The sequence below is a fragment of the Oncorhynchus mykiss genome, chromosome 25, assembly GCF_057628025.1.
Source record: "Oncorhynchus mykiss isolate SJ-2025 chromosome 25, ASM5762802v1, whole genome shotgun sequence".
In the NCBI taxonomy this organism is placed as follows: domain Eukaryota; kingdom Metazoa; phylum Chordata; class Actinopteri; order Salmoniformes; family Salmonidae; genus Oncorhynchus; species Oncorhynchus mykiss.
In genome coordinates this window covers 63,457,426-63,472,477 of record NC_143046.1, presented here as the reverse complement: position 1 = coordinate 63,472,477, position 15,052 = coordinate 63,457,426, and the positions used below count along the sequence as shown (strand labels likewise).

Genomic DNA, 15,052 nt, shown 5'->3' with positions numbered 1-15,052 from the left:
CGTTTTCTGGGGGGGGGGATAAAACTGCCAAAACTCTGAAAGGTACATCAGAATTGCAACACAAGATTTGCTCAAGCCTTAAATGTTAGTCCGTAATTGTATGTTCACAGATTAAATGTAATGTTTATGTTTCATACATGGCTTTTCTTACAATCCTAACAATTTAAGTATGGGTTTTCTTACGATCCTAACGATACATACGTTCAACCTTTTGGCAGCTATCTGGCTCCATACATAATCCAACCTCTCCCCGTTTTCCAGTCGTTCAGTACAGCACTGTTTCCTATCAATTGAATGCCCCAGAACGTACAAACGTATTGAACTCAGCCAACTACAATTTAGCTTTCTGCCACATGCAAGTAAATCGACGCTTTTCATTGGCTGATATGCATTTTTAACTGGAGAATCCATTTAACTTTAAATGGTTGCTTATGTTCGCAAGTACGGCACTGAGGTCTCTTAGTTATGTCCAACGTTATCAATGAACAATACATGTTTTTCTTGACCAAATGCGACACAATCCCATTGCCTTCCAGTCAAAAAACTACACTAACCGCGTTGTCTGCATTGCGTCTTATTTCACCCAGGACAAAGTGCAGAGTTGTGTCTCTCGCTTCACATATGCGACTCTGGCTGTAAACATACACTCACTTCCCTGAAATGGAAACTGGGCGGAGATCTCGTTCCTGAAGCTCGAAAGTGAAAGTATAAAAAGCATTATAGAAGGCTTGATGCTTTTTGTAGCTTGATGGTTAACATTATCACAGGTTTGTAAACCGTGTAAGGCTTATCATTATCGTATCCTATGTGGGCTGTACATGGAGCAATGAGATTGCGCGCATGTCGGCCCCTTCCTCAACTGTTCATCGAGTGTGTGCCACGGACACCACCATTTTTGATGTGAGTATTTGCCAATAGCACTACACAGCTGATTCAAATAATGAAAGATTGATGAGTTGGTTATTTGAATTAACCATGTTGACTATTAAAACCAACCCTAATGTGAGGTTCTGTGTTATACACTATAGCCCTTACCATACCATATCATATGTGATGGAATATTATTTGCTGTTGGCTTGTGTGGGTATGTATATGTGTTATGCAACATAGCTGACTTGAGACATTGTTAACAGTTTCAGGGCCATGGGCCTTTTCTCGTGGTGGAAAAATACAGAATAACATGAAGACAGGCACTGTGCAATGAATTGTGAGGGCACATTCAGAACGTAGTGTTGCGGGAACAAACGGTCTTTTGTTAGATAACAGGAGCCAGGTGTGAGATAACTGTATTGAGTGTGTGAGTGCATAGATATTCTACAACGACTGACCGCTGAAGCGCTTAGGAGGCTGGGACCAGCCTGTGCGCCAACAATCAACGATAAGGCTGAGTGAGTTTAAACCATGCCCAGTCTCTACTCTGACAGGCCGGCTCGGAAGCAGGAACTACTTCTGTCAAGAGTATATTATAATATCTTTGTCAGGAACAAGTCAGTTCTCTGTTTGCCCTGCGAGGTGGGACAGAGAGCCCGTGTATATGAAAATTGCATGTACCACTTAATGCTTAGCTAATAAAAAATACATAGTATACAATCGGTGACTCAATGTCATATTTATCCTGATACCAGATTCGAATTGACGCAACCCTAACACTAACCAGAAACCGTGGCTGGATGGCGGCATTCGCACAAAACTGAAAGCGCGACCCACCGCATTTAACCATGGAAAGAGGTCTGGGAATATGTCTGAATATAAACATTGTAGTTATTCCCCCCGCAAGGCAATCAAAAAAGCTAAATGCCAGTACAGGGACAATGTGGAGTCACAATTCAACAGCTCAGACACGAGACGTATGTGGCAGGGTCTACATGAAATCACAGACTACAAAATGAAATCCAGCCATGTCACGGACACCAACGTCACACTTCCAGACAAACTAAACACCGTTGCCCGCTTTGAGGATAATACAGTACTACCGTCACAGCCCACTAACAAGGACTGCCCCCCCCTCCTTCTCCTTGGCTGACATGAGTAAAAGATTTAAACGTGTTAACCCTCGCAAGGCTGCTGGCCCAGATGGCATTCCTAGCCGCGTCCTCAAAGCATGCGCAGACCAGCTGGCTGGTGTGTTTACGGACATATTCAGTCACTCCCTATCCCAGTCTGTTGTCCCCACATGCTTCAAGATGGCTACCATTGTTCCTGTACCCAAAAGGAAAAGATAATTGAACTAAATGACTACCGCCCCATAGCACTCACTTCTGTCATAATAAAGTGCTTTGAGAGACTAGTCAAGGATCATATCACCTCCACCTTACCGGCCACCCTAGACCCACTTCAGTTTGCACACCGCCCCAACAGGTCCACAGACGATGCAATCGCCATCACACTGCCCTATCCCATCTGGACAAAATAAATACCTATGTAAGAATGCTGTTCATTGACTACAGCTCAGCATTCAACACCATAGTACCCTCCAAGCTCATCATCAAGCTGGAGGACCTGGGTCTCAACCCCACCCTGTGCAATTGGGTCCTGGACTTTGACGGGCCGCCCCCAGTTGGTGAAGGTAGGAAACAGCATCTCCAATTCGCTGACCCTCAACACTGGGTCCCCACAAGGGTGCATGCTCAGCCCTCTCCTGTACAACCTGTTCACCCATGACTGCGTGGCCATGCACACCTCCAACTTAATCATCATGTTTGCAGACGACACAACGGTAGTGGGCTTGATTACAAACAACGACGAGACAGCCTACAGGGAGGAGGTGAGGGCACTCTGAGTGTGGTGTCAGGAAAACAACCTCTCACTCAACGTCAACAAAACAAGGGAGATTATCGTGGACTTCAGGAAACAGCATGACCATTACAGCACCCGACGTCACAGGAAGGCCAAAAGATCATCAAGGACATCAACCACCCGAGCAACTGCCTGTTCACACCGTTATCATCCAGAAGGCGAGGTCAGTACAGGTGCGTCAAATCTGGGACCGAGAGGCTGAAAAACAGCTTCTATCTCAAGGCCATCAGACTGCTAAACAGAAATCATTAACTCAGAGAGGCTGCTGCCTACATTGGGTCTCAATCACTGGACACTTTAGTAAATGGATCACTAGTCACTTTATACAATGCACTCTAAATAATGCTAAATAATACGTTACTCATATCACATGTATATACTGTATTTTATACCATCTATTGCACCTTCGCCATTGCTCATCCATATACTTACATGTGCATATTCTCATTCACCCCTTTAGATTTGTGTGTATTAGGTAGTTGTTGGGGAGTTGTTAGATATTACTGTTAAATATTATTGTTATGTTACTGCACTGTCAGAACTAGAAGCACAAGCATTTCGCTACACTCGCATTAACATCTGCTAACCATGTGTATGTGACAAATAAAATTTGATTTGAAGTGAACTCAAGAGAATCACCAGAGGACAGGAATATTTTTTTTTAAAACAAAGAAGGCATAGGTAAATTACCTCCCACCCCACCCTGCTGGAAAAACAGATGAGACCCTGGAGAGGGAGTGAGTGGAGCTACTGGGAGAAGTACAAATATGTGACAACTACAACATTGTGAGTGCCAAAATGTCGTTCAGGCCCTTCCTTTGAAAGACTTAGAAGAAAGATGGCCAGCCATGTTTGAGCTCACTCGGGTACAACATACAGCTGAATGAAAATAGTCAATGTAGGTAGAAAATGTATATTGATCAAAATATATTTTTGTCTTGACCTAATATTCTAATCTACAATGAAATATGCATTAAAGATTAGTCAAGATTAGTCTGAACATTCTCACTCTGCACATGCTTTGGGAGGGGTTTCCCAATAGCATTATGGCTCACAGATCATATTTTGTCCTTATCTGTTCAGAAGATCCCCCCCTGGATTTCTGCATAAATTGGTCATAAAATTTGATCTGATCTTCATCTAAGTCACAACAATAGACAGTCTGCTTAAACTAATAAAACACAAACAATTATACATTTTCATGTCTTTATTGAACACACTGTGTAAACATTCACAGTGTAGGGTGGGGAAAGTATGTGAACCCTTGGATTTAATAACTGGTTGACCCTCCTTTGGCAGCAACTCAACCAAAGGGTTTCTGTAGTTGCGGATCAGACCTGCACGACGGTCAGGAGGAATTTTGGACCATTCCTCTTTACAAAACTGTTTCAGTTCAGCAATATTCTTAGGGTGTATGGTGTGAACCGCTCGCGAGGTCATGCCTCAACATTTTAAATCGGATTGAGGTCAGGACTCTGACTGGACCACTACAGAAGGTGTATTTTCTTCTGTTGAAGCCATTCTGTAGTTGATTTACTTCTGATGATTTGGGTCATTATCCTGTTGCATCACCCAACTTCTGTTGGGTGATGCATTGGCGGACAGATAGCCTTACATTCTCCTGCATGATATCTTGATCAACTTGGGAATTCATTTTTCCGTCGATGATAGCAAGCTGTCCAGGCCTTGAGGCAGCAAAGCAGCCCCAAATCATGATGCTCTCTCTACCATAATTTACAGTTGTGATGAGTTTTTGATGTTGGTGTGCTGTGCCTTTTTTTTCTCCAGGAACAACTCAACTTTAGTTTAATCTGTCCACAGAATATTTTGCAAGAAGCGCTGTGGAACCTCCAGGTGCTCTTTTGCGAACTTCAGACTTGCAGCAATGTTTTTTTTGGACAGCAGTGGCTTCTTGTTTAGTCTTTTACGTATCGTAGACGCGTCAACAGAGATGTTAGCATGTTCCAGAGATTTCTGTAAGTCTTTAGCTGACACTCAAGGATTCACCTTAACCTCATTGAGCATTCTGCACTGTGCTCTTGCTGTCATCTTTGCAGGACGGCCACTCCTAGGGAGAGTAGCAACAGTGCTGAACTTTCTCCATTTATAGGCAATTTGTCTTACCGTGGACTGATGAACATCAAGGCTTTTAGAGACCCTTTCCAGCTTTATGCAAGTCAACAATGAATCTACTGTAGGTCTTCTGAGATCGCTTTTGTTCGAGGCATGGTTCACATCAGGCAATGCTTCTTGTGAATAGCAAACTCAAATTCTGTAACTGTTTTTTATAGGGCAGGGCAGCTCTAACAATCATCTCCTATCTCGTCTCATTGATTGGACTCCAGGTTAGCGGACTCCTGACTACAATTAGCTTTTGGAAAAGCCATTAACCTAGGGGTTCACATACTTTTTCCAACCTACACTGTGAATGTTTAAATTATGTATTCAATATAGAAAAATACAATCGTGTGTGTTATTAGTTTAAGCACATTGTGTTTGTCTATTGTTGTGACTAAGATGAAGATCAGAATTTTTTTTATGACTAATTGATGCAGAAATCCAGGAAATTCCAAAGGGTTCACATACTTTTTCTTGCCACTGTATTTTGTAACAATATGTGCAATGTATGTTTTGAAAATCCATGTTTTAATTAATCTAAAACAGCTTGAATGAGGTATTTGAGCTAAAGTTCATATTGTGCTTTGTCTAAAGTGCTAATTCCAAACTATCGCCTAAACCTTATGCAGTTGTGAACATCTGAAGTGATTTGTAGTCAGGTGCAAGCTATCTGGATGTACAGGTAACTTTACCTAAGGAGGCAAGGTGTAGTTATACCCAGAATGCTTACAGATGACAAAATAATGAGCTCTCCACAAATGCCTAAGGAGTAGGGTTTAAGGGGCAATTTGAGTTTGAAGAAATTATAACATTTATTTTATTCAAAATAAAGATGTTGAAGTTGAACACTGTTGTTTCTTTTTGCATATTCCCTTGTATAGAAATAACCATTTTTAGTAAATTATTATTATTAAAGTATGTTGAGGCAACTATTTACATCAGCTTTTTAAGTATAGTTGTGAGTATATATTTGAGTAGTAGGAACCCAATTTAAATCAATTTTACTAACCTGAATACAATAAGTTACTACATTTGTAGATTTGTAATCATAGAATATCAATTACGATACTGAGAAAATTCAGCAAATGAATCTTACAATAGTAGTTTGGTAACTAATTAAATTAAGTATATCAAACTTATAACATTAGTTCTGGGACTTGAAGGACTTAAGCAGGCTAAACAAAAAAAGAACTGTTCTGAACCTGATAAAATTAAGTTGGATGAAAGTGAATTTTGAGATCCAGTTGTTTGCGCTTAATATATTTGAGTTTGTAATACACTAAAAGTAAAGCATATTATACTTAAAATATCCTCCTTGTTGCATTTACTTAAAAAGCTGATGCAAATAGTTACCTACATTTTTTTAAAGTAAAAGGGACACAATATTTTGTGTAGTGCACCGACCATATCTCTGCCGGTACCCGGTGAGCTGCAGGAGCCTTGGAATGACTGGAAAGAATATTTTGAATTGTACATTACACAGGGCAGACATAGGCTTGCCAGACGAAGAGAAGATAACATTGTTATGCGCTTGCCTTGGCAATGAGGGACTGTGCATCTTAAATACCTTGACAATGACTGAAACATGTGCAGCAATGATTGATGCCCTCACTGTTTACTTCAGCAATGCTCAGGAGCCTCGGGACTGTCAAGAGCCTCGGGACTGTCAGGAGCCTCGGGACTGTCAGGAGCCTCGGGACTGTCAGGAGCCTCGGGACTGTCAGGAGCCTCGGGACTGTCAGGAGCCTCGGGACTGTCAGGAGCCTCGGGACTGTCAGGAGCCTCGGGACTGTCAGGAGCCTCAGGACCCGGATGATTCACAAAGAATCAAACAGAACAGTGAGTCAAACAGAACATCCCAAAACTATCACAATTCTGATCCTCAAAATGGGAGCACCATATTTAACATTTGTACAAATAGCAACATGCACCCATAATGTTTAAAGTTCATAAATACTTATGAAAACATTTAATAGCTGGCCAGGTAGTGTTAAGTACAAAGCACGTTTAGAATTTACCAAAATAAACATATATTTAATAACAGAACATAATGTGTTGATTCCAGGTCACAGCAATACAGGTCACATGTCTGCATCCATCTTGTGTCATCTGTATTCCTCTTAAGTATTAGCCCACTGAGCTAAAGGCCACCAAACTCACAAAGCCAACTCAATGACACTCATAGGTTTCCTGTTATCAAGTGATATTAAGTATGACTAACAATCCTGGAAAATATCCATGATGATGTGTTTTGTGTCATGGATATTTTAAAGGTAGTAAATGTAGGATAGCTGTGTGGACTGAAATGTATAATGGCCACATATGTTCTGGAAAATTCTCAATACTACCAATTGGATACCATGAAATTGGGGAGAAAAAAGGGGTAAAAAAAATATACATGTTTTACGGGCCATTCTTTGCCCCCCTTGGGTTAGAGGATGGTTTTTGAGTAAAATGCACCCTTTAAACCTTTCAAATCCCAAATAGTGAATAACTAGTTTACTTCCAACGAACTACAATAGGTTAGGCTACTGTTGTGGATTAGGTGAATTACTAGGTGACTTGCTGGCTAACACATACCTGCTTTGTCAACAAGCAGGTTATCATAAAAGAGCAATATTTTTTTTCTATTTAGGAAAAAGGATGATCATTACAGGAGCAGCAGCAACAGTGGGAGCAAGTAAGATAATGTATTTAGTCAGCATGAATATTATATTTGATCCAATAACTCCACTAATCTGATTGATCTGCATTATATTTGTTGATTTTTGCTATAAAAAAACTAACACTGGTCAAAATCCATTGTTGACATGAGTTAAAACAATGTAAATGGAACAATAATTGCCAGAAAAAAGAAACACAGTATAAATGGCACAATAATTGTCAGTATAGGAAAAGGAATCTCTAGTCTATGCTCTGAACATTATTGGTTAAGCCCTTTCTAGGTGTTACCTTCAAATAATTTCACAGTTGTGTTACTACTTTCTTTTGTCATTTAGGCCTAAGTCATTCACATTATAGTGATACCATTGTCAAACCTCCTATAACAGGGAGCCATGTATGTTTTTGTTTGTTTGCTCTTTGCATGCTCTTGTCTGCTGGGCCTTCACAGCTGCAGCAGTGTTGGGGGCACCAGTAGCCCTGGGAGTGGCAGGTGTGACTACTGTTGGGGTTGCTGCAGGAGCAACTGCAGGGGGCGCCGCAATAGGTAAAATCAAAGAAAGCTTTAATGGCATGATGGAATAAAGGAAGCCAATGGTAGTGTTTGTGATTATATTGTTTAGATCATATGACTTATTGAGTAGAATTTATCATTGATGATTGACTTAGTTGTTTTCTTCTTTGCTCTTATAATGTAAGGATGTGTATCCTGTGTGTATCCATTTTGGGTCACCCATGTTCTTTGAAACTATTACCCCACTGAGCCAAAACCCACTAAAGTCCCAAAGCCACCTCCATGACACTCATAGGTTTCAAGTGGTATTCAGCACGACCAGAAGTCCTGGAAAATATCTATGATAATGCGTTTTGTGTCAAAAAGCATAATTATAGATTTTTTCTCAGGAAGTAAATGCAGGCTTTCTATTAGGATAGCTATGAGGCTTTCTATTAGGATAGCTATGAGGCTTTCTATTAGGACAGCTATGAGGCTTTCTATTAGGACAGCTATGAGGCTTTCTATTAGGACAGCTATGAGGCTTTCTATTAGGACAGCTATGAGGCTTTCTATTAGGACAGCTATGAGGCTTTCTATTAGGACAGCTATGAGGCTTTCTATTAGGACAGCTATGAGGCTTTCTATTAGGACAGCTATGAGGCTTTCTAGTAGGACAGCTATGAGGCTTTCTAGTAGGACAGCTATGAGGCTTTCTATTAGGACAGCTATGAGGCTTTCTATTAGGACAGCTATGAGGCTTTCTATTAGGACAGCTATGAGGCTTTCTATTAGGACAGCTATGAGGCTTTCTATTAGGACAGCTATGAGGCTTTCTATTAGGACAGCTATGAGGCTTTCTATTAGGACAGCTATGAGGCTTTCTATTAGGACAGCTATGAGGCTTTCTATTAGGACAGCTATGAGGCTTTCTATTAGGACAGCTATGAGGCTTTCTATTAGGACAGCTATGAGGCTTTCTATTAGGACAGCTATGAGGCTTTCTATTAGGACAGCTATGAGGCTTTCTATTAGGACAGCTATGAGGCTTTCTATTAAGATAGCTATGAGGCTTTCTATTAGGACAGCTATGAGGCTTTCTATTAGGACAGCTATGAGGCTTTCTGTTAGGACAGCTATGAGGCTTTCTGTTAGGACAGCTATGAGGCTTTCTGTTAGGACAGCTATGAGGCTTTCTGTTAGGATAGCTATGAGGCTTTCTGTTAGGATAGCTATGAGGCTTTCTGTTAGGACAGCTATGAGGCTTTCTGTTAGGACAGCTATGAGGCTTTCTGTTAGGATAGCTATGAGGCTTTCTGTTAGGACAGCTATGAGGCTTTCTGTTAGGACAGCTATGAGGCTTTCTGTTAGGACAGCTATGAGGCTTTCTGTTAGGACAGCTATGAGGCTTTCTATTAGGACAGCTATGAGGCTTTCTGTTAGGACAGCTATGAGGCTTTCTATTAGGACAGCTATGAGGCTTTCTGTTAGGATAGCTATGAGGCTTTCTGTTAGGACAGCTATGAGGCTTTCTGTTAGGACAGCTATGAGGCTTTCTGTTAGGACAGCTATGAGGCTTTCTGTTAGGACAGCTATGAGGCTTTCTGTTAGGACAGCTATGAGGCTTTCTGTTAGGACAGCTATGAGGCTTTCTGTTAGGACAGCTATGAGGCTTTCTGTTAGGATAGCTATGAGGCTTTCTATTAGGACAGCTATGAGGCTTTCTGTTAGGACAGCTATGAGGCTTTCTGTTAGGATAGCTATGAGGCTTTCTGTTAGGACAGCTATGAGGCTTTCTGTTAGGACAGCTATGAGGCTTTCTGTTAGGACAGCTATGAGGCTTTCTGTTAGGACAGCTATGAGGCTTTCTGTTAGGACAGCTATGAGGCTTTCTGTTAGGACAGCTATGAGGCTTTCTATTAGGACAGCTATGAGGCTTTCTATTAGGACAGCTATGAGGCTTTCTGTTAGGACAGCTATGAGGCTTTCTGTTAGGACAGCTATGAGGCTTTCTGTTAGGACAGCTATGAGGCTTTCTGTTAGGACAGCTATGAGGCTTTCTGTTAGGACAGCTATGAGGCTTTCTGTTAGGACAGCTATGAGGCTTTCTGTTAGGACAGCTATGAGGCTTTCTGTTAGGACAGCTATGAGGCTTTCTGTTAGGATAGCTATGAGGCTTTCTGTTAGGATAGCTATGAGGCTTTCTGTTAGGACAGCTATGAGGCGTTCTGTTAGGACAGCTATGAGGCTTTCTGTTAGGACAGCTATGAGGCTTTCTGTTAGGACAGCTATGAGGCTTTCTGTTAGGACAGCTATGAGGCTTTCTGTTAGGATAGCTATGAGGCTTTCTGTTAGGATAGCTATGAGGCTTTCTGTTAGGACAGCTATGAGGCTTTCTGTTAGGACAGCTATGAGGCTTTCTGTTAGGACAGCTATGAGGCTTTCTGTTAGGACAGCTATGAGGCTTTCTGTTAGGACAGCTATGAGGCTTTCTGTTAGGACAGCTATGAGGCTTTCTGTTAGGACAGCTATGAGGCTTTCTGTTAGGACAGCTATGAGGCTTTCTGTTAGGACAGCTATGAGGCTTTCTGTTAGGACAGCTATGAGGCTTTCTGTTAGGACAGCTATGAGGCTTTCTATTAGGATAGCTATGAGGCTTTCTCTTAGGACAGCTATGAGGCTTTCTATTAGGATAGCTATGAGGCTTTCTCTTAGGACAGCTATGAGGCTTTCATATGCAGTGTATATAATTACATTTTGGGACTATATGAAGGGTGGACTGATGGGCTAGAAAAATGTTCTTGAGTAAAAGTCCTTTTAACCTTTTGAATCCAAAATGGTGAGCACCTAGTTTACAATCAACAACCAAGGTTACTCTGATGGATTGGGTGAATTACAAGTTCAGTTGCCATAAAAGGAGGTTATCGTAAAATAAGCAATATTTTCTTTACCGTTTAGGAACGGGTACAATTGCTGCAACAGCAACAGTGGGAGCAGGTGAGATAATTTATTTAGTCAGCATGAATTCAAATGATCAATTACCAGCTTCAAATAATTTGTATAGATGTACAGTATTGCTACTTTGTTTTGTTGTTTAGGCCAAACATTCCCATGACAGTCATACTATTGTCAACCTCCTATAACACGAGGCCAGGTATGTTTCTGGTTGCTTGCTCAAGTGTTTCTGCTGGGCCTTCATAGTTGCGGCAGTGGCAATGGCACCAGTTGTCCTAGGAGCGATAGGATTCACTGCTGGTGGGATTGCTGCTGGATCATATGCAGCAAGCATGATGTCTGCAGCGGCCGTGGTAAATGGAGGTGGGGTAGCAGCAGGGGGTCTTGTCGCTGTTCTACAGTCAGCAGGTAAATACGAAGAAAGCTACAGTCTTTCGAATGAAATAAAGATGGACAATGGTGGTTCTTGTGATGTCATAACTTACTAAATCACATGACTTGATGTCGTTTATCATTGCTGTTTGGATTTATTTTTTATGTGGGACAGTGACAGATGTGTATGTGGTCAACCTAGGTGCTGCAGGGCTTTCAGGAGCGGCTACAGCAGCGGTGGGAGGTGCTGGAGCTGCGATTAGTGGAGCCTTGGGATGGGTGGCCGCAGGAGCAGGGTTCTCAGGAGCGGCAGCAGCTACTACAGCAGCTACGGCAGGTGTGTGAGTGGCAGTGTAATGTAAGCAAGTTTGTTTCTCATATATGGGATAGTGACGTGTGTGGTCTTCTCTAGGTGCTGCAGGGCTCTCTGCAACGGCTACAGCAGCCGCGGGAGGTGTTGGAGCAGCAGTTGGGGGAACAGCAGGATGGCTGGCCTCAAGGACTAGGACACCTGAAAAGGAGGAAGGAAAAGATACAGGAGCAGCTACAGCAGCTGCTGCAGGAGGTTTATCAGATTCATTTATCATTGATAAATTGGTCATGTAAGTCAAATTAATATTTGGCCTCTAGAGCTAAGGACTGTATAGGCTAAGGCTGGTTCATGTAGGTAAGCTACCACTATGGGGCAGTAGTCAAAGTGCAATAAATAGTTGTCACTTTATTGCATACATGAAAAGACAAGGTACTTTTAGTAGGTAAGGTAAAGGCTTGATCAGGTGTGGTGAGTTGCAGGGAGGGGGCGTGGCTAGAAGGTAATTGGGATAAGAGTAGTGAGGATGTTTGTATCTCGTATGTGGAAGAGCAATGTGTGTGTGGTCTTCCTCTAGGTCTTCCTCTAGGTGCCTCAGGAGAGGCTACAAAGGCTGTGGGAGGTGTTAGAGCAGCAGTTGTTGGAGCGTCTGAAGGGGAGGGAGGAGTCGAGGAGAGAGGGCTTTCAGGAACGACTACAGCAGCTGCAGAAGGTGTGTGGGGAGTAATTTATCATTTTAATTGGTAATGTAAGGAGATTTGTATCTCGAATGTGGAACAGCGATGTGTGTGGTCTTCATCTAGGTGCTGCAGGGCTTTCAGGAGAGGCTACAGCAGCTGGGGGTCGTGTTAAAACAGCAGTTGGTGGAGCGGCGGGATGGCTGTTCTCAAGAATCAGGACGTCTAAAAAGGAGGGAGGAGAGTAAAGAGGGAAGAGAGAGGATGAGAAGAGGGCCCTTTACATAAAAACTGTTGATGTTATGAATGTTTTTTTTTGTTGCTCCTTAATTATTTGTTATTTTTATATTTTTCTCATTGGAAGGTTGCAAGTTCAAACCCCCGAGCTGACAAGGTACAAATCTGTCATTCTGCCCCTGAACAGGCAGTTAAACCACTGTTCCTAGGCCGTCATTGAAAATAAGAATTTGTTCTTAACTGACTTGCCTAGTTAAAATAAAGCTACAAAAAAAAATCTTTTTTATTTCAGATTTTTGAGTTTATTTTAGTAAATATTTTCTCGCTAAAAAAACATGAGCAGGTGCAGAGTAATAGTTTGTGTGGAAGTGCTTTCTAATGACGAATAAACTATGAAAATAAAGAAAGTTGCACTCTCCATGTATAAACCCCCAGCAATTTAATGGGTATTTACCAACGTTTCGGCATAGTAAATATTTTCTCAACACTCTTTTTCTTGGTTAAAAACTTCTTAAGATGTATTTTTTAAGGGCTTGTAAGTAAGCATTTTACTGTAAGGTCTACCCACACCTGTTGTATTTGGTGCGTGTGACAAATAACACTTGATTTGATTTTGATTTGAATGATTTCATAATGGTGTTATGAGTGCATATGTAAACCCCCTTTTGGTGTTGCCAAAACACATACTGGTATATACCCACTCAACATGTATTGCAAACAGATGCATGCACATCCACTCAGAGGAACAATTATGCATGTGACAAAATAATTAACAAACATACTTTCAAAATAGAGGTCTATTGTATAATGGAAACATGTTTTTTTTAATTGTCAACATACCCAGCCCTTTGACACACCAAACACAGAACAGGTGTGTAATGTGCTTTGCAGGTGTGGTTCCCTTGCACATGCTGAATAAATGTAATTCAACCACTGCAAACCCTCATACTTCCTGGTGAACTAATTTTCCGGTGGAGTTTCATTCAAATAAGTTTTCAGTACATTTATTTCTAAAGACATCCCTTTAAATTTGGTGAAAAGCACCTGTTAAGTCGAATTTTCTCAACAGACTCACTAGAATATATGGAGAGAATGTTCCGAATTTTAGAAATCAATGAGAGAAAGTAATTTAAATACACACATTTGTCTCACTTCAGCACTTATTAAAAAATACTCTGATCTTGTATTATATTTCGGGTTCGGAAAGAATTTATGAATAAAAAAACAGGTTTGAAAAGCCTGAAAGTTGACATATTCAATTGGTCAATCGATTAAATATTGGAAGGTGAGAGGTGTACAATAGGGGTTGAACAAGGAGTCCTATAAATCTACCCTAATAATCGTCACTAATTACAGATGACAACGGTCCAGTAGTCGTAAACCGTGCGCCAGACTCCAGGTTTTATACTGCTAGGTATGGTCTGCGTTCCATAAAGATTCAAATAGGCTACATGCCCTTAATGATTGCACAACATGTAATACGTCAGCGTAATATGATCCACTATTGCTAGCAATACTAAAGAACAACCACACAAACGTGACAGAGGAAAGATTTAACAATGGAATTATGAGTGGCGTCTTTAGGCCTAGGTTTCCGGGGCTTCAGCCCAAGAGGTTTTTGTTCCGGAAAGAAATTGTTTTTCTGACTGAACCACATATCTTTTGACAGTAACGCAGTGTCCCGTTTTGGACTGAAGCTGCACTTTACAAAATTATATTTAACCCTGTTTAAAATGAACAATGTTGAGGTGGTAGAACTGACCAAATGAAATGAATCGTAGACATATTATAACCTATTCCATTCTACAGGTGGCTCATGTCTATTATTTCCATATAAGCTATGTAACTATTTGTTAAAAAAATAAATAAATGAAAAGTGAATTTATTTCATTGGGCTGTATTTATTCACTTATCTACTTACTTTTTCTATCGTTGTTGTTGCGCTGTCAAGAGAATTTCAGTAGGAGCGAGAGGAAAAATTACTACCTCTGTCTTTTACGCAAGAATCACTCAGAGCCCTCTGCTGGCCACTTACGCAATGTAGTCGTTTACGCTCATTCTTCAAAATAAAGGCCTGAAACTACGTCTAAAGGCTGTAGACACATTAGGGAAGCCACAGAAAAAGGAATCTGGTTGATATCCCTTTCAATGGGCAATAGGGATGCATAGAAAGACAGGGGTTTCAAAATAAGAGTCACTTCCTGTTTGGATTTTTCTCAGGATTTCACCTGCAATGTCAGTTCTGTTATACTCACAGACAATTTTTTTACAGTTTTGGAAACTTTAGAGTGTTTTCTATCCTAAGCTGTCAATTATATGCATATTCTAGCATATGGTCCTGAGAAATAGGCGGTTTACTTTGGGAACGTTATTTTTCCAAAAATATAAATAGTGCCCCCTAGTTTCAAGAGGTTCAATTGTGTCCTCAAATGT

At 41.0% G+C, this 15,052-nt stretch overlaps 1 protein-coding gene across 1 annotated transcript; it reads left to right on the top strand.

Annotated features, from left to right (window-relative positions):
- Positions 1-413: 413 nt before the first annotated feature.
- LOC110505471 (uncharacterized) lies at positions 414-14,504 on the top strand. The gene is made up of 10 exons (XM_021584709.3): positions 414-900; positions 6,539-6,753; positions 7,550-7,594; positions 8,027-8,122; positions 11,027-11,065; positions 11,270-11,431; positions 11,598-11,732; positions 11,808-11,960; positions 12,283-12,417; positions 12,509-14,504. Exons 1-10 carry the CDS (start codon positions 806-808, stop codon positions 12,628-12,630), a joined length of 1,197 nt encoding a protein of 398 aa, XP_021440384.2. The 5' UTR covers positions 414-805; the 3' UTR covers positions 12,631-14,504.
- The last annotated feature ends 548 nt before the right edge of the window (positions 14,505-15,052 follow it).